This window comes from Aquarana catesbeiana, linkage group LG06, assembly GCF_042186555.1.
Source record: "Aquarana catesbeiana isolate 2022-GZ linkage group LG06, ASM4218655v1, whole genome shotgun sequence".
In the NCBI taxonomy this organism is placed as follows: Eukaryota; Metazoa; Chordata; class Amphibia; order Anura; family Ranidae; genus Aquarana; species Aquarana catesbeiana.
In genome coordinates, this window is record NC_133329.1 from 86,318,715 (window position 1) to 86,338,220 (window position 19,506).

Sequence of the window (19,506 nt, forward strand, 5' to 3'; positions counted from 1 at the left end):
TCCTGGACTATTCAGCATCTTGTTTGTAAGGCTGCCACCTGGTCTTCTGTCCACACTTTTAGGCTGCTTTCACACTGGGGCCGGGGGGGGGGGTGCGTTGACGGAAAAGCGCCACTAGAACGGCGGTTTTAAACCCTGCTAGTGGCTTAAAGGGTTAAAAGCGCCTGTTTTGTGGCACTACCCATTCATTGCCATTGGCAGGGTGTTTTGGGAGCGGTGTATACACTGCTCCCAAACCACCTCAACGATGCTGCCTGCAGATCCCTTTTTTTTTTTTTCCCCCCCGCTACGCAAGTGCACCGTCCAGCTTCTCCCCAATTACCCCATTCCTGTGTCAGCAGACCAGGGATCTGCTCCCTGTGCCTGCTGTCATGATTTGAAAAGAGCACGGCTGCATCAGTCAGAGTTCTGTGAATGCATGAACTGAGTACCTACAGGCTTTGTGGGTGCTATTGAGCGCTCTAGGTAGTTGATGCTTTCTGTTCTTGTGTAACTGACTGCACATACAAGCAGGACAGCTTCCACTCACAGTCTGCAGGAGCCCTGCATTGTACCCGTGATCTTCGGGTCAAGGCTGCAATGCATTCCAGGCCCCTACAAAAACATAATAAATGCACTTTTTTTTTTTTTTCCTTTTTAAAGGTGAACTTATCCTTTTAATTGTTTCATGACTCCTTATCCCTGGTGGCAGAGACCTGATCTGTATATTGTGGTCCAAGTCATCTGAGAGGGCACTGTGCTGGTTAGCCCAGAAGCTTTACCCCCTTCCAATCCTGCTAGTGCTCCACAAGGAAAAATTGTGTGTCCCCCTTTAATACTTGCGACAGAAACAAGATATACCCATGTTCATACCTTGGCTATAGAGGAGTTACATTGATGCAATTGGCTATCTTAAACACGTATTGCAATACGGATGAACAAAAAAAAAAAAAAAAATCCCTGTCTTATTGCAAAATTTGCTAGAAAGAGTATATAGCAGTGTGCAGAGGTTTTATCTAGAATTTTCCTTTAAGCTGTAGTCCCAAAAAGCTGGTGTGCCTTGTAGCCCCATCAAGGGATGGTCTGCTGCAAGCTATAGTCTCAGAGAAATGCTCTGTGCTGCTGTGACTTATAGCCCTACCAAAGGACAGTCTTCTGTGCCCTGTAGTCCCACAGAGAGGTGCACTGTAAGTATTTGGCCCCCTTTGTCTTTTTTTTATGTGCTGGTGTTCAAGGTGGCAGCAATGGATATGATTTCATATAGTAAAGAAAAAAAAAAAACACCTTTTTGAGATCACAAAAAATGTGAAAGTGAAGTGCAAATTTATTAAAATATATAAAGCTCATACAGTAAATATTCACTCCCTCCCTAATTATTGCAGAGTCTCCTTCCTCTTAGACTGAAGTCTGGTCCAGTGTGGCACAGCAGTGTTGTGTACTTATCTCAGGGAATATATAAATATGCTATTAATGCTCAGATGACATTTTTATAAGATTATTCAATAACACATACAGCCAGCTGTAACCAATCAGAATACACCCTGCACTGGGCTTTCCTCAGTCCAGTGGATTCTGATTTGTTATGCAGCACTCTGGTTGCAACTGAAATATTGACTTACTTATACAATTTGCTTTTTCCATTCATTTTTCAGGGTAATATAAACAAGTAGTTATCTGTGCATAGTGCTACTTTGACATCTAAAGATGGGGTGAACCATCCGCTGACACAAGTGCTATTAAATTACCACTGCTGATTAAACTTTAGACATAACCCTACTGTTCCTGCTGTTTATATTTGTACTAGCAGCTTCTAGAACAAGGGTAACAAAGAAAAGTCCTGTGTTTCTGTAAAACTGGCTGCAGCCTCCCGGGTCTGAGTAGCTCCTGATGGGACATGTTGCCCAGTGCAGAGCTGGTCTCCAGACAGTAGCAGCCTCCAGTAGGGGCCAGGAATGTCACAGATGGCTGTAAATGCAAATAAAATGTTTTCTAGAATAACACAATAGTTTGATGCAGTTTCTCAACTCCAGGCCTCAAGGCACCCCAACAGGTCATGTTTTCAGGCATACCATTATTTTGCACAGGTGATTTGATCAGTTTCACTGCCTTCGTACTTACCACAACTGTTTCAGCTGAGGGCAGTCCCGAAAATATGACTTGTTAGGGTGCCTTGAGGACTGGAGTTAAGAAATACTGGTCTGAGGAACCCACTGATCCTAAAGGAAACCTGTACTGAAATACAGACGTGACTACTTCCTAAAAAATATTGGTTACCCGACTGTCTCTGGTGTCATAAATTTAGAACACGGGACAGACGTGGAGGTTGTAGAGTCAGATATTCTGACCCACCCTAATTTGTAACAAGGTACTGATGCTATTTGATCAACCTTTCATTTTCAGGAAGAGGTCAGCACTGGCAGTCTCCATATTTCTCTCAGTGTTCTTTTAAGACAGTAAATGCACTGAGATGTTTTCACTACCGAGTCCTAGTTTCCAAAATGGCCACCCACCACCAACAAATGCATTCCCCCTAGCCCCACAAGCACAGGGGATGGGAGGAATATTCCCTGTTGTGTTAGACTGGATTCATACCTATGCCGTTTTAGTGCATTTTGCAGATTTGCACTACAGTCCATTTATTTTGGTTTCCTATGGAACACATTCTGTAGTGCAAATCTGCAAAATACAAAACACTAAAAATGTATAGGTGTGAATCCAGCCTCATTGGACTCTGACCGTAAGGAAACCTCTGCTTTCAGGATACACGGATCAGCTCTGCAGCACCTGGTCAAATAAAAAAAAAGTTGTTGATCATTAAATCAACTTCTGATGCTTAGGACCACCGATAGCCAAATCAAAACTGGACAACTCCCCTGCTGAACCCACCAAACTTTGATCCATCCATTACCAGCTTTAGGCCCCTGGTAGAAAAGTGCTATAGAAAGATTCTTAAACTAGGTCCTATGATGTCTTATGTCCTTTATAATTTGAAAAGCTTTTCTCGTAGCTCAGTTATGAAATTTAGTAAAAACAGCGATGTTGCCAGTAATAAGTAGGGGATTACATTCAGGGCCCTTTATGACCTGTGTTAACACACCGCTCACCTTTTAAAAAAAAAAAAAAAAAAAAGAGTATTTTCCCTTGTGTTTATTTAAAAAAAAAAGGTGGGGGGGGGGGGGGGGTGTCATTTGCATTTTTCTTTATGTAGTTTTGGTCACAACTGTAACAGTGCATTAGGGTGCTTCAAACTGAAAAGCACAGACAGTGTGAATGGGCTCTAATTATCAACCTGCTAGTTGACTGTTAAAGGCAACAACACTACTAGTAATAATAAATAAGCCTCTGATAAGTAGAGCTCTTGCCTTCTGACATTGATAGATAAGGTACATAAATTGAAACCATTGAGCAGTTTAGAATAATGTGCAATAAATGACAAGCTTCACCTGGAATCCACTGCAGGAAGGCAGCCTATAGTGTACTCCCCACTGGAGAAGATGCAAATCAATTGCAACAAGCAGCCAAAATTGTTAAATAAGCTTACAACTATGAATGGGGGGAGTCTCTAGGGGAACCAACTCATAATTGTTTGATTTTTAAGTTACTTTTGCTGTCTGTGTGGAAGGCTCTCATACCACCTACTGGCCGGACTTCAGAATAATTAGGAGCTGCCTCTCTTATCCACAGACCGTTTACTTAGTGTGCAAAACCCATCCCCCTCCTAAAAAGGTGAACCCATAACACTGTAAAACTCTGATAGAAGATGCCCTAATATAGCATTGCAGTCATTAAGGCTGTTTCTGGTTCCCAAGGAAAATGTCCGTTGTGGGTCATGAAGAATTAAATAAAACAATAGGATCGGCTGTGCAAGCGTTGCTTCAGGTTTAGAGCAGCCGCTGTCGCTCTGATCAGAGAAACCTAAGCTGGCGGCTTACGGAAGGCACCCCAGGCATGGAAGCAGCGGGTAAAGGCGTGAGGTTCGTTCCCTTTCCGGACCAGGCGCAGCTTCCGTGGGTGTTCAGAATCTTTCGCTCTCATGTGCTGAATATAAACCTGTTTAGGAGACACAAAAGGTAATTATTCATAACTACTCTGTATGTTTATTCCTGGGAAATACCTGCTATTGTTTCTAGTCATATGGACTGAATGTCGGCCTAAAGCCATTTATTACTGTAATGCAGTCAGACTACATATACAGTAATGAATACAGCTTTGGATCAGCAAGTGAGGAACATGCGCCACTGAACATTGCTTCATACCCATTGCTCCCTGAGCAGAGCACTTGAGTAGCTCAGTGTTCAGACGGGAGAGTTGCTGCTTGTGTGTGAGAGCGGGAGTCTGACTCCTGCACTACATTTAAGGCTCGGTTCACACTAGGGGCGGCACGACTCACCGAGGCGACCTGCACACGACTGCCTGGGCGACTTGCAAAATGACTGCTGTATAGAAGTCTATGCAAGTCGCCCCCAAAGTAGTACAGGAACCTTTTTCTAAGTCGGAGCGACTTGCATCGCTCCCCTTAGAACGGTTCCATTGTACAGAATGGGACGCTACTTGTCAGGCGACTAGGTCGCCTGACAAGTCGTCCTAGTGTGAACCATGCCTAACACTTGCAGCCCACAGCAGATTTTTTTTTTTTTACCCCCCCAGCGGTATTCCCAAGTCTGGCTCGGGGTGTATTTTCAATACCAAAAGCGGTATCCCAGAGCCAGACTCAGGATCGCATCGCAGGATCCAGGAAGAGTTTACTTACCTTGTCCCCTGGATCCTGCGATGTCTCTCCGTTGTGATCGGCGAGCCGCTATGTCTCGCTCGATTCACAGTGCCGAGCTCCGTTCCCTGCGAGCGTTGCGACTCACGGGGACGGAGTTCGGCAGCAAATTAAAAAAGTGAAACACACAGTACAGATACAGTATACTGTAATCTTACAGATTACTGTATCAAATAATTACACATCCCCTTTGTCCCTAGTGGTCTGCCCAGTGTCCTGCATGCAATTTTATATTATAAACACTGTTCTTTCTGCCTGGAAACTGGAGATTGTCCATAGCAACCAAAACTGTCCCTTTACATCAAAAGTGGCTTTAGAGCAGCTAGAAAATAGCAATAAATTAGAATCACTTGCAGAATTGAGCGATAGTGATTTGTGGGAAAATCCGTCATCAAACACTAAAAGTAACGAAAGCGACAATTCTGCAACTGGGCAAATTTCAGTGTTTTTGATTTGATTAAATTATTGAATAATTTTTATTATTATATTATTATTTGTTATAATTATTTATTATATTATAATTTTTTTATTTAGTTTTTCAAACTTTATCATACCCAGGATGTCTACTAGACTCTGGTTTGGACAGATTTAAGTGAATTATTCCTAAGAATTACAGGCCTACAATATAAAACGCCAAATTTCCATGCAAAATAATTGTACCACTTTCAGCACCTAAAATCTGAAATAATCATACCGCCAGGGAGGTTAAAGAGGAACAAAATTGCTATCAGTCTAAAGAGCTGTGGGCAAAGTGAGGCATGGCTATTCACACCGGGGCACCCAGTTACTGTGGGTTCAATGCACATGTGTTGAGTTAAAGCAGCCCATTCATTTAAATCGGTCTTACTTTTGGTAATGCGCTGCATAACCATGTGTAGTGTTGGGTTGCTACTAAAAACCAATGGCACCCAAAAGCACATAATGTGTATTACCACAATGCAATGAAGTGAATGGACGCCAATAGAGCTATCAATTGTGCCAACATCCAGGCAGCAGGAAAGGTGACAACGCACAAGGCTGATATGCTTGGTGGCAGACATGTGCACTACTGAAAAATATAGAATTTTTTAGTTTCATTCGGTTTTTCGGATCATTCGTTAAGATCAAAATGCATAAATTCGAATTTGTTCTGTTCCATTTGTTTAGATGCGTTAGTGGTTATTCCAGATTTCAAATAACTTAAATTATAGGGATTAGAATTTCCTTTCAAATGTGGCTGTTTGTGAACTTAACAAATAAGAATTTATCCGAAATGTTGTATCTAAACGAATGGAACTAATTAATAATAATAAAAACTTTATTATTATTAATTTGTTACGTTCCATTCGTTAGTGAAAGTAATGAATACGAACTTTCAAAAATAACGAATGCTACATCTAAACTAATGGAACATAACAAATTAATAAAACGTTTTTATTATTATTAATTTGTTTAGATACGGCATTCGTTATTTCGGATAATTCGTAACTTCGTATTCGTTACGTTCACAAACAGCCAAATTTGAAAGGAAATTCTAATACCTATAATTTAATAGTCATTTCGAATTTTCGTTCTTTAACAAAATTTTTTTTGAAATTTTTTTTTTTTTTTTTAAACAGTCTTTCGTTAATTAGGATATTTCTGAATTAATAAATTTGCCGAATTTTAACCAAAAAAAAAACGAATTTGGAGTGAAACTAATGGCACATGTCTGCTTGGTGGATCCGTATGGTGCAGCAACACTATTCTGTGTAAGAAATTCATGAAAATTTATACACCTTAAAAGCCACACAGATTTTTAATGTTCTGTGACATCTCATTTCCTAATCAATTCCATTAAATACTGTTACAGAGATGTCCTAATATGTGACAATAAAATTATAAAAGGAACGACCCAACCCCCAAATTTCTTTGGAATATCTCTTGCACACTCACCTGACAAGCCTTCAAGCTGAGTTTGATCTCCACTTGGCTGGTCTGTGTCCCCACCCACATGTACACCTGGGAATAAGGATAAACCAATCAGCGCTCTCCCATCATAGGCCTATTACCTTTTCGTATACCAATGACTAGATGTTGAACACTCACCTCTTTGCCGTTGTCAAGCAGCATGATGTCATCATCGGCAAGGTCATCCTGACAGAAGTCTGAGCACTTCTCAGACACTGAGAAATATCCCTTCTCATTAGAGCACCTGGAGATGCAAACATGTTTATTAATAAATCCAGTCCAGATAGTAGCTAATAAGATTATTATTATACAGGATTTATATAGCGCCAACAGTTTACACCGTGCTTTACAATATGAAGGGGGACAGTAGGATTACAATACAGTTCAATACGAAAGGAATAGGAGGACCCTGCTCATGGAGCTTATAATCTAAAAAGGAGGGAGAGAGAGGTGGTAGAAAAGATAATCTGATGGAGGAGACTCGGTTACAGTTCTTAGGTGGAGGTGGGGTAGGTTTCCCTGAAACAATGAGTTTTCAGGGATCACCTAAAGGCGAATAGGGTAGGAGCTGACAGGAGGTACTGGGGCAGGGAGTTCCAGAGGATGGGAGAGGCTCTGGAGAAGTCCTGGAGGCGAGCATGAGAGGAGGCAACAAAAGGAAGCTAGAGAGCAAGAGGTCCTGGGAGGAGCAGAGGGGACGATTTGGGCGATATCTGCAGATGAAGTTGGTGATGTAGCTGGGGGCGATGTTGTGGTTAGGATTTTCAATTTTATACGGTGGGGTAGGGGAAGCCAGTGAAGGGATTGGCAGAGGAGCAGTAGTCATGGATCGGTTAGTGAGGTGTATTAGTCTAGCAGCATTCATAATGCCTTGAAGGGGGGAAAGCCTGTGTAAAAGGTAGAGGCCAGTGAGGAGGGAGTTGCAGATTTCAACTGTCAGGTGATTTCTGATCTGATACTAGCTCTACTCGACTTGGCAGACTGTGGCCATTGTGTGGGCCTGCTACACTTCCCTGCTGTCCAGTGATTTTCGTCCATGTGATATACACACTCCGTCTGCTGCTCCTGCTGTTACCCCCTGGTCAACTACCTGGTTCCAAGCGCCTTACATCATATCTACGTGGAGGAGCTTGCTCACCATTGACCACATAAAAGGTTGCCACCTGCTGGAGACTTATTGATACCCTTTTTAGTGCTGGTTCACACCAGCACGATTCCAGTTCTCGCATGACATAGAACTCGCAGGCAGTTCACACTGCCCTATGTGAACCGCTGTGGGTGTCAATAGAAAGTTAATGACACCCCCAGATCGGTTCGCATATCGCAATGTGAACTGTGAATTCGGACAGGAATTCGGATTGCATGGATGTGAACACCCATGCGATCCGATTCTGGTGTGGACAAAAAAAAAAAAAAAAAAGGGTCCTGCACGATTTTGGTCCGAATGTGATGCAAATTCAGCTATAGAATCTGTTCGGCTGAATTCGCATCGCAGACACTGCATGTGATCTGCACAGCAGTGCAGTGCAAATCACATGTGATGCCTGTCATCTCTATGGTGTGAACCGACACTTCATGTCTTTTAAACATGAGTGAATATTTATTATTTTTCATTTCACCAATAAGTTTTAATAATTGCCACACTTGGGTAGTGCTGCTTGTCTCTCCTTATACATGGTTTGCTGGTGGGAGCCTCCCCAGATCCTGCTTGGAAGAGACACGGCTGTTTTTGCCAAAATGTGAACTTCATACCACTGTGTTTTATGGACTTTTCTCAAGGACTAAAAAAGACTCCTTTCATTTGTTTATCGTCCCTTGCCCATTGTTTTTTTTTCTTTGGGGTCAGGTGCACCAGTTCCCCTCTTTTGCACCTGGGTAAGTTTAGGGTGTTAGGCCCCTTTCACACTGCAGCGGTTTGCAGGCGCTATTGCGCTAAAAATAGCGCCTGCAAACCGACCCGAAACAGCCACTGCTGTCTCTCCAGTGTGAAAGCCCCGAGGGTTTTCACACTGGAGCGGTGCGCTAGCAAGACGGGAAAAAAAAGTCCTGCTAACAGCATCTTCGGAGCGGTGAAGGAGTGGTGTACACACCGCTCCTGCCCATTGAAATCAACAGCGCGGCTATACCGCTGGCAAAGCGCCTCTGCAGAGGCGCTTTGCGGTGGTTTTGAACCCTTTCTCGGCTGCTAGCAGGGGGTAAAACCGCCCTACTAGTGGCCGAATAGCGGCGCTTTACCGCCGACGCCGCCCCAGTGTGAAAGGGGACTAAATGCCCTTTTCAAATCTTTCTAGTAACTGCCTCATGAGCTTATGGGTGTAGCAGAGCTAAATCCCAACTCTGGTTTCCCTAAAAGATGTGAGGAACTGCCATGCGATTTAACTCTTCAGTAACTACTTAGAAATTCGAATAATTGCCCTATAGTAACTGTCACAACAGTGTCAGTGCAAATCCATGCCTCAGCCGCTTCATCTCCACCTCTACAGTGTGCCACCCTTCCAAAATACCAAGTGCTTCTGGGAGCTACCACACATATTTAAGAGCATGTAACATCCTCCCATGATACACATGAGAGAGGAAGTGATGCCACTGTTCCTGTTGACACCATCTTCCCCTGGGTATTTTGGAAAATACTTTGACAGAGGAAGGAGTGGCAGGGGAAGGTTAAAAGAGGGGAATATAAAGGTGATGGGCTTTACACAGACACTGCCTTACATGGACAAGGTGACAGGGTCTCTTTAAACATGTTACATTACATGTTGTTGTTCATAGTGCCATAAAATTGGCAAGGCTCACAGTGAATTGCATGGGGAAACGGCAAGTCCCAGCTGAAAATATTATGTTGTGCTGGAACTTGGCCCATATGATACTTATGCCATTATTATTGATCTATCTACCTGAACAAACGTGAGTACTTCATATAATCAGCATCTTCATCATACGGTTTTTGCCCTCCGATGCCCACCCAGAAGAAGTTCTCTGGCTCCTCTCCCTCATTTATCACCTGGTAGGAAAATAAACGGAGTCAGAACAGTTGATCAGCAATTAGAGAGTCTTCTCAGATTGTATTACTCTCAAGAACTGTGGAAAAAAAAAAAAAATGTACTACAAATACACCTCCCCTCTCTCAATAAAGAAAACAATGCACCGGGGCGTTCTAACATCACATGAAATGACCAAACACACACCCCTAAAGTCCAACTCAACTTCCAGTTGAAATCACCCAAATACATTCCAGTACAATGAAAGCAAAAAACTGTATGCAAGGTCTTACAGTTTGTTTTCTTTACAAAGTAGCCACGGCCTGCGTAAAAAAAAAAAAAGCCTGTGACCTGCCAGCATAGAGTAGAGAAGGAGAATTGCTCTTTGTATGTATGCAGAGGTTCAACACACCCCTTGCTGAGTCAAAGCTATTGTTCTACATATCAGCAGGGAGCAGGAGTTGCCAATATTAGAGCTCTTCGCAGATTGGAGAGCTCTATGCTCTGACTCCCCAGAGGGTGTATCGAATACCTGCAGAGAGACCACTGCTTCCACACAGAGAGCAAGGGTCCTTCTCTGCAGCATGTTGGCAGGGCACAGGCTTTTTTTTTTGTCAGGCTGTGGCAGCTTTCTAAAGACAAACTGTTTAAACACTTATGGGGGGTGTTTCCTGTCAATATACAGGAGGTGAGAGGAAATATCAGTAAATAAAATGCTCTAGGACAACTATTACAAAGGGAAAGGTGTATCTATTAGAAGGTTTTCCCTTTAAATTCTGTTCTTGGGAAATTTGGGATTTCCATCATCTTTAGTCCCAGTGCCCAAATAAAAAGAATCAATCTTCTCAACAGGGAACTAGACAGAAATAAAAAAAAAACAAAAAAACAAAAAAAAAAACTTAACCCTCCCCATATTCCAAGCAAAACAAGAAAAAAAATGCAGCCATTACAAATAATAAAAATTTGAAAATGTAATACAAATACACTACAACACATAACATCACTTCCGAATTTTTATTCTGTTGTACGAGAATTTTCGCGACTTTAGTAAACTCATCGGATTGAGATCTGAGGTTGACATGCCAAAAAAAAAAAAAAAAAAAAAAAAAAAAACACGTCCTATAATCTCATCATGTGTACCAGGCATTACTTGTCCACTGTTGCCCCCTCCAAAAGATTATTCATCGGTAACCTCCTCACCTGTTTGCTGTACGTGTCATCAAACATGTGATTCATGATCTCCTCGCTTAGTTTTGCCTCATCAGGGTCTGCGGCTCGCCCCACCCAGGTGTAGACAATTCCTTGATTGTCGATGCTCTCAAAAGGCACCTGGAAGAGACGGATGGACGGGGGAGAGTCTATGAGTTTACTGAATGTGCACAGTATGGCTACAAGAAAAAAAAAACAGATCTGTGTTATTGTCTGACCTTCAAGATGTAGCAAAACTCTGAGTTCAAAAAGCTGCAGTCTGTGTTGATCTGGATACACCTGTGTGTGGGAGAAGACAGGATTTAATATTCAGAATTCAATAATGAAGTACAGCTATAGCCTACAATACATGCTGGATTGTCAGGCGTCCTGCATGTAAGAAGTCAGCTTGAGAAGAGCTGTCATTAGCACAATTGTTCTAAACAAAAATAGGATGGGAAGAGCAATAAATCCCAAGACACCTTGCAATCTGCTTATCGTTTCACTTGAGAATTCAGAGTGTGCAGCTGTGCGCACTCATAGTTCAGTGTCTGCTCTGCCACTTATGCTCAGTGCTGGGAGACGAGATCATCCAGTGCCCAAGCAAACATGCCAAATTGTGCCCCCCCCCCCCCCTTTATTATGTGTGAGCTTATAAGGAGGAGGAGGGGGGAGAGAGCACAGCCCGTACCTCCTCCTGGCTCTCTTCTCTCCTTGCCGCTTCCAGCGTTGGGCTGACAGAAGTAGTGTTGCTGCTGTCACTACTCCTGGCAGCCTTATAGTAGAAGGAACTTGTGGGAGGGGCCCCCATTCCTGCATTACACGCTCCACCCTGGGCAGCCGTCCCTTCTGCTCATCCCTTGTCCCAGCCCTGCTTATGCTGCAGTTTAGATTGAGAAGCAATCAGCATGGTTCCCGATCATATGATTATCATGACAGCAGTTTGTTTACAAAGATGGCACTGTGCCTCTCTCTGTGTGCACTCATTGTGCAGAGAGAAAGACATGAAGTGTGTAAAAAATGAAATGTAAAAAGCTTTATTTCAAATTTATGTGCAAGCTGAAAATTACTTTCACATTTTTGAATATTTTGTCAGGCAAATATAAGCAGCGCCTTTTATTTGAGCAATGTATCAAACAAAAGCCTTAAATGTCTTTAAATGTGGGCTGGGTATCTAGTCATCAATGACCTCCGATCGTGAAGGGGTAAACTTAAATTACAGATGCAATAAAAGAAATATGGTCACTCCTATCTGACTTTACACAGACACTGTCACTTTGCCCTAAATAGACAATGTAACACTCTCTTTCCTAAATGATCTTTTAGGCATCTAGACACCACCATGGTAAAGCACAGAACCCTCCCTCATTTCTCTTGCCGATCACCCAGTTATACCTGGTACAGAGCGCACTGCCATTGGTTCGCACGTGGTATAGGCTCGGCTGAAGGCCTACATCCCTGGTCTTCCTCTTCCCTTTGTGAATGATGAATTTTCTCTTAAAATGAGAGAGGAACTTTGCATTTTCTTGCTGCTGAGTCATCCTGACAACCTGAAAATACAGTGGAGTAAGAACAGAAGAACGAACGAACAGGCAGTACATCATGGGAATGAAGGCAAGCCGTATGTAGAGAAACGAACCTCCAACTTCCCGGGAAAGAGACTCTCAAACTTCTTCTGGAGGCTGAAGGTGAAGGTGAGCCAGCCCATATTGGAGGCTTCTCTGCCCTGCCAGAAATACACCACACACTGGAAGTCTTCTTCTGGCTGCTTCTCCTCATCTTCATCCTCGTCTTCCTCTTCACCACCTTTCACCTTCCTTTTCTTACTTTGTTGCTCCTCCTCGTCATCGTGTTCTACTGGAACCCAGTATCTGTAAGACCAAAAAAAAAAATAGGACTCTGGATTCAGAATACAAGCTCAGTGACTCATGCAGGGGTTGGCAGGGAGTTGTACATAGCTTCCTGAAAACATCACAGCACCTGCCTCAGTAGTCCCCTCAAGAGCCCTCAGTAGTCCCCTCAAGAGCCCTCAGTAGTCCCCTCAAGAGCCCTCAGTAGTCCCCTCAAGAGCCCTCAGTAGTCCCCTCAAGAGCCCTCAGTAGTCCCCTCAAGAGCCCTCAGTTATGAATCAAGCAGTAGGCTGGCTTTTGAGACAAGTTACGTAAATATCAAAATGCCTTGATTTCTGTATGGCAACCAGGAGAAGTTGGTGTTCCTAGGCAGGGTGTATCTGCATACAGAAAACCATATTTAAACATTTATATGTGATGCCAAGCCTCCATGATTGAAAGAACCGAAATCCAATGAATGAAAAGGCTGGGTGAAACAGTCAGGCTGGGGGGAAGAAAGGACTAGGTGATGCTGGAATTTCCCCAGCCAGGAAATTCTGCAAGTTCCATCTAAATTGCTGCAGCTTCTAATGTAAACTGTGAGATGCTTACTCTATGTAAAAATCAGTGTAAACAAGGTCAGTGCAGAAGAGGAGCCTGTATAACAGTGCAAGACTGAAAGCAAAGCTGGAGATCAGCTTTAACTTTTTATACATTGATGAAAAGCCGTTCTCCATCAGGTACCTGCAGAGGAAGACATAGCAATCCTCAGTCTGGAAGTGACCAAACTCCTCCTCTGGAAGACGAGCAAACTTCTTCCCTTCCAGTACGAATCCCTCCATCCCATCCAAGTCTTCGTTCCACTCCTCCATCAGTTGCTCAGCCTGCGGATGAAATACGAAGATTGTTTTAAAAAAAATCCTAGCTCTGTTCTGCCGTCTCTGGAAGGGAGGAATGTCTTTTCCTGAGCGATTACATGAAAACCTAAATCCTACAGTATGTGATTCCCTCCGTCCCCACCCCCCACACACACACAACCCCTTTTATTTAATTTTTTTTGTAATCACTTGACCTCCGGAGGATTTACCCCCCTTCCTGACCAGGCCGTTTTTTGCGATAAGGCACTGCGTTACTTTAACTGACAATTGCACAGTCGTGCGAAGATGTACCCAAATAAAATTTGTAATTTTTTTCCCCACAAATAAATCTTTTTGGTGGCGTTTGATCACCTCCGCTGTTTTTATTTTTTGCGATATAAGCAAAAAAAAAAAAAAAAAAAAACAAAACAAAACAAAAAAAAAGAAGACCGACAATTTTGAAGAAAAAGAGAAAAAAAAAAAAAACAAACACACACACACACACACACTACTTTCTGCTATAAAAAAATCCAATAAAAAGAAAAAATTGAAAAAAAAATTCATCAATTTAGGCCAATATGTATTCTGCTACAAATTTTTGGTAAAAAAAAAAAAAAATCCCAATAAGCATATATTGATTGGTTTGCACAAAAGTTAGCGTCAAACTATGGCATAGATTTATATTTTTGCTAGTAATGGCGGCAATCAGCAACTTATAGCGGCACTGCGATATTGCGGCGGACAAAAATCAGACACGGACACTTTTTGGGGACCAGTGACACTACTAATACAGTGATCAGTGCTAAAAAAATATGCACTGTCACTGTACAAATGACATTGGCAGGGAAGGAGTAAACATCAGAGGCGATCAAGGGATTGCGTGCCTATAGCCAGTGTTTTCTTACTGTGGGGGAGGTGCTTGTACTAGGGGAAGGCATGGATCCATGTCCCTGCATTGCCAGAACAGCAATCTGCCTTGTTTACATAGGCAGACCGAGGTTCTCACTCTGTACCAAAGGATCGGCAGGTGCTAGTGGACATCAAGTTCACGGTACCTGCCGATCAGCTCCTGCTGTGTATAATCATAGTGGGAGAGGGCCGCCCCAGACCTGGAAGTGTCAGGTCACCGTATATCTACATTGTACGGTCAGCAAGTGGTTAAACTGAGGGGTGTCACCGGGGGGGGGGGGGGGGGTTTGTGTAAACCTGTAAGTTGTTGGCTCTGACCTCGGAAGTGGGCATTGGTGGTTGGCGAGGCAGGAAGAGTGCCGTCAGGTCGGCTTTCATCTGATCCTTTTTCTCTGCATCTTTTTTTATTTTTCCGGACAGATTAGAAGGCTGCGCCACGCTCTCCGCATTCCTGGTGTAGTCCACCTTCAGGACGTCGTCCCAGTTCTTAAATTTCGACTTGAATATCTGTAAATAAAGAGGACAATATGTTTTGCTTTATATGCTTGGTTAGGGCCTGTATAGAGCAATTCCCTTACGGAATACGTATGACCCGCGTACCTGGCATTCTGTACCCTCCAAGTTGCGGATCACCATGGCGTGTTTCGGTCGGTGCAGCATGCCGCACAGTTCCTGTCCCAGCTTCAAAGCTGCCGCCCGCACCAAGCGAGATGATTTTCGGCCAATCCAGATGAAGACATCAGTGTGACAATCTAATATGTACACAGACTTTGTGTCGAGCAAACTCTGGAGCTGGAGATTGTGAAGTTATAAAAAAAAAAAAAAAAGTTAACATAAAGCTCTCTTATCCCATTACTGCGTGTTAGCAAAAAAATCTTAAAACAAATATTGTCTTAATATAACACATTGGTATATTCTTACTAGAATCTTGGTGTGCTTTGTGCATTTACTCCAGATCTGTACTGTAATCCAGCATGAAACACTTTGCCTCTGTGCAGTAGTTTCCCTTTAAGGGCCTATTCACAGTTACCTGTGTTTTTCGTCACGGAAAACCTGACCAGAGCGCAGTGTTAAACTGCGTTCCAGAGCAGTGCCATATTATGCAACATGCTTGCATAACCACTTGCTGACCACCCTTTAGTAAAAATATGTAATTTGCTTGAAGGTAAATACTGGGGCTATGATAGCTAGCTACCATAACCCCGGTATATATATATATATATATATATATATATATATATATATATATATATATATATATATATATATATATATATATATATATATATATATATATATATATATATATATATATATTTTTTTTTTACTATAGCCGATTCTCTCTGATAAAAAAAAGTGGTCCCACTGGCAGATTTGCCGTGGGATCACTTTAAGAAATGGTGGGAGGGGTGCCCCCCGCTGCTTCCTGGTCTTACCTAATGGATTGGTGAGCCAAAGGAGCAATCCGACATTGGTGGTAGCTGGGTATGGAGAAGAGTGAGGCCAAGATGGCTGCCACTAGTCTTTGTGCCTTTGGAGGACACGTCACTTGTGGTTCATGGGCCATAGTAAATTATTATATTTTTTTGTTAAAGCAAAAATTAAAAAAAAAAAACAGAGTTAGGTACCTGGTAACTCTTTTTCTAAGAAGTCTTCCAGGGCAGCATCCGAGAGATAGGCTCCTCCTCCCTAAAACAGGAAACACATTAGTCCACCATTATAAATTTCACACTCTTACCTGTGTGCCTCAGTTATGTTAAAGCACCGAAGGAATTCCCTGTAAGCTGCAAGCTCCCCCTCTGTACCTGGTTTTTGTTGTTTCAAGGGTGGGAACTAGTGCTGCCCTGGAAGACTTCTTAGAAAAAGAGTTACCAGGTACCTAACTCTGTTTTCTCGAATCGTCTTCCAGGGCAGCATCCGAGAGGATATATCAAGCAATACTTACTAGGGTGGGGTTAGAGACTGGAGCACTTTACGACCAAATGCTTGGTCTTGGTCAGACAGCTGGTCTATGCAGTAGTGCTTAGCGAAAGTACTGAAGCTCGACCATGTCGCTGCCCTGCAGATCTGCTCCGGAGTTGCCCCTGCTTTCTCTGCGGCCGAGGTTGCCCAGGCTCTAGTTGAGTGCGCTCTGATTTCACTAGGTGGAGTGAGATTTTGTGCCTTATAGGTAATCTGTATGGCCATCCTTATCCATCTGCTGATGGTGCTTTTTGAAGCTTGTTTCCCTCTGTTTATTCCTGCATAGAGGATGAAGAGGGAGGTCGTTCTACGCCATTCCCTTGTTCTTTCGAGATACGCTATGAGCGTGTTCCTTACATCAAGTTTGCTGTAAAATGTCTCTTTTCCTACTATCCATGGTTGTTGGAAGTGAGGGTATGACGATGTTTTGGGTTCTGTGAAATGTAGAAGAGACCTTGGGTAGAAAGGCCGGATCTGGAGAGAGAATTATCTTGTCCAGATGTATTAGACAGTATGGTTCTATTGAAGATAGAGCTTGGATCTCACTCACTCTTCTGGCGGATACTAAGGCCAGAAGGAGCGCAGTTTTTAACGTGAGGTTTTTGTCTGAGCTGTCCTCGATAGGTTCAAACGGAGGGTAAAGAAAGCCCTTAAGTACTGTGCCCATGTCCCAGGTGGGAGTTTTGTACAATTTGGCTGGTTTGGATCTTTTAAGGGCTATGAGGAAACGTCTTATCAGCGGGTCTTCCGCTAGTCTAGTATCCATGACCGAGGAAAGTGCTGCAACTTGTACTTTCAGGGTACTTGGTGATATGTTTTTGTCTGCACCATCTTGTAGGAAGTCCAAAACTATTGGAATTATCCCACCATTGGAGATTGGTCTGTCTTCGTACCAAGAAACACATTTTTTCCTTATTTTCTCATAGATGGCTCTCGTTACCGGCTTTCTGCTGTTTAAGATGGTGTTGATTACTCTGTCTGACAGGCCTTTGTTCTGGAGTTTTACCCTCTCAGTAACCAAGCCGAGAGCTTCAAGATTTTGTGGTTCGGATGGTTGACTGGGCCTTGTGACAGTAGATCCGGGCGGTCCGTCAGTGTCAGCTGAGGTTGTATGCTGAGATTTTTTAAATGACTGAACCATGCTCTCTGGGGCCAGTATGGTGCTATTAATATCACTGTTGTTTTCTCTGCCTTGATTTTTTGGATTATTTTTGGGATTATGGCAGTTGGAGGGAATGCATAGCACAGATGCCATTTCCAGTTTTGGTTGAAAGCATCCACCCCGCTGTTGCCATCTGTAGGGTCCAGGGAGAAAAATATCGGAGATTTTGCGTTCGCCCTGGAAGCAAATAGGTCTACTTCGGGTATTCCCCACTTCTGGGTGATTTGAGTGAAGGTTGTTTGGTTTAGCGACCATTCCGTGTGTTTTATCGTTTTCCGGCTCAGGAAATCTGCCACTGTATTGTCTGTTCCTTTTAGATGGATACCGGATATCGATCTTATGTTCACAGTAGGATAGATTGTGTCAGTCTCATCAGTTTTTGGGATTTTGTGCCCCCTTGTCTGTTTAGGTATGCGACTGTCGTTGCGTTGTCTGATTGTATCTTTACATCCTTCCCCTGTAATGCTGGCTTGAAGGCTTTTAGCGCTTCTCCCACAGCTTTCAGCCCTCTCAAGTTTGAGGAGGCTTGTGCCCATTTGGGTGTCCATTTCCCTTGCGAGAACCGCCCTTCCATGTGGGCTCCCCATCCTAGGGCGCTTGCATCGGTGGTGATGCTGACTGGATTGACTTGAGCCCATCTGCGCCCCTCGATGACCCGAAGTGGGTTGAGCCACCAGTAGAGTGTTTGTTTGACTGTGGCGGGACGGGAATGGATTTTTCTAGGGATGCTTGCCTGCCATCCCACTGGGACAGAATGTAGTTCTGTAAGGGTCGCATATGAATTTGTGCCCAGGTGATGGCTGGAATGGAAGACGTCATCAGTCCTAGTACGGACATTCCGTGCCTGATTGTTGTGGAATGGTTCCTTAGCAGGGACGTAATTGCTTGTGTCATTTTTATGTCTTTTTCCTTTGTTAGGAAAATTTTTGACAGTCTGGAGTCCAGCACGTATCCCAGGTACACTACTCTCTGGCTTGGGATCATTTGCGATTTCTCTGCGTTTATTAACCATCCCAGGTTTTGCAGATAGTTCATACTCGTGCGCAGGTTGTTTTCTAGGATTGCTGCCGAGTCCGCAAAGAACAAGAGGTCGTCTAAGTATGGTATTATTCCAATACCCTCCTGTCTTAGACCTTTTAGCGCTTCCGCCATTATTTTTGAGAATATTCTTGGAGCTGAGGAGATTCCGAAGGGGAGAGCTGTGTACTGTAGGTGCAGCGTAGCTGCTGGCCCCTGGATTGCGAACCTTAGAAACTTTTGGTGATCCTTCCTTATGGGGACATGTAGGTAGGCATCCTGTAAATCTATTGTTGCCATGAATGTCTCCTGCGGTAGGATGTTCCTGATTGAATAGATAGATTCCATTCTGAATCTCTTGTATCTTATTCCTCGGTTGAGTGGTTTGAGGTTTAGTATCAGCCTTAGTTTGTCTGATGGTTTTCTTTTTGCGAAGATGTGTGAGTAGAAGCCCTTTTGTTCCTCCTCTTGGGGAACGTGACAAATCACCTTCTGATCTAATAGTTTCTGTAGGGATTCTAAAAACACCTTTGCTTGATTGCTGTCCTTGGGTAGCATGGTCGCTAAGTATTTGGTTGGGGGGCGGTTGGAGAATTCTATTGCGTAACCGTCCGCTATGGTGCGCAATATGAATTTGTTTTCTGTTATTTCCTCCCATTGGTGGGAGAAAGCCACCAATCTGCCCCCCACCTGAAGGCAGTCATTGTTTTTTGTTCTTTTGGGTATTAGGCTTGAGGATGAATTCACCTTTGCCTTTCTTGTTTTGTTGACCCCAGTGCTTTTTTGCCCCTGGCTTATTGAATTTCTTGAAATGCCGAAAGGGCGCCTTCCCTTGTCTCTTCTTGGTTTGAGGGAACCCCTTATTTTTTGCTGCAGTCCTATCCAGGACTGTTTCTAGCTCGGGACCAAACAGTAGGTCTCCAGTGAA

General features: G+C 43.3%; 1 protein-coding gene across 2 annotated transcripts in view; it reads right to left on the reverse strand.

Moving 5' to 3' along the window:
• Window positions 1-1,264: 1,264 nt before the first annotated feature.
• Window positions 1,265-19,506, reverse strand: part of FLII (FLII actin remodeling protein) — a 77,017-nt gene continuing 58,775 nt past the window's right edge. For both annotated transcript variants that reach the window (XM_073636378.1, XM_073636377.1), the window contains exons 20-30: window positions 15,038-15,229; window positions 14,756-14,944; window positions 13,416-13,555; window positions 12,482-12,713; window positions 12,238-12,392; window positions 11,082-11,142; window positions 10,855-10,983; window positions 9,571-9,677; window positions 6,815-6,920; window positions 6,662-6,727; window positions 1,265-4,029 (exon numbers count right to left, since the gene is read on the reverse strand). In XM_073636378.1, the coding sequence (XP_073492479.1) occupies window positions 3,895-4,029; window positions 6,662-6,727; window positions 6,815-6,920; window positions 9,571-9,677; window positions 10,855-10,983; window positions 11,082-11,142; window positions 12,238-12,392; window positions 12,482-12,713; window positions 13,416-13,555; window positions 14,756-14,944; window positions 15,038-15,229 (1,512 nt within the window). In that variant the 3' untranslated portion in view covers window positions 1,265-3,894. The remainder of the gene's footprint in view (window positions 4,030-6,661; window positions 6,728-6,814; window positions 6,921-9,570; window positions 9,678-10,854; window positions 10,984-11,081; window positions 11,143-12,237; window positions 12,393-12,481; window positions 12,714-13,415; window positions 13,556-14,755; window positions 14,945-15,037; window positions 15,230-19,506) is intronic.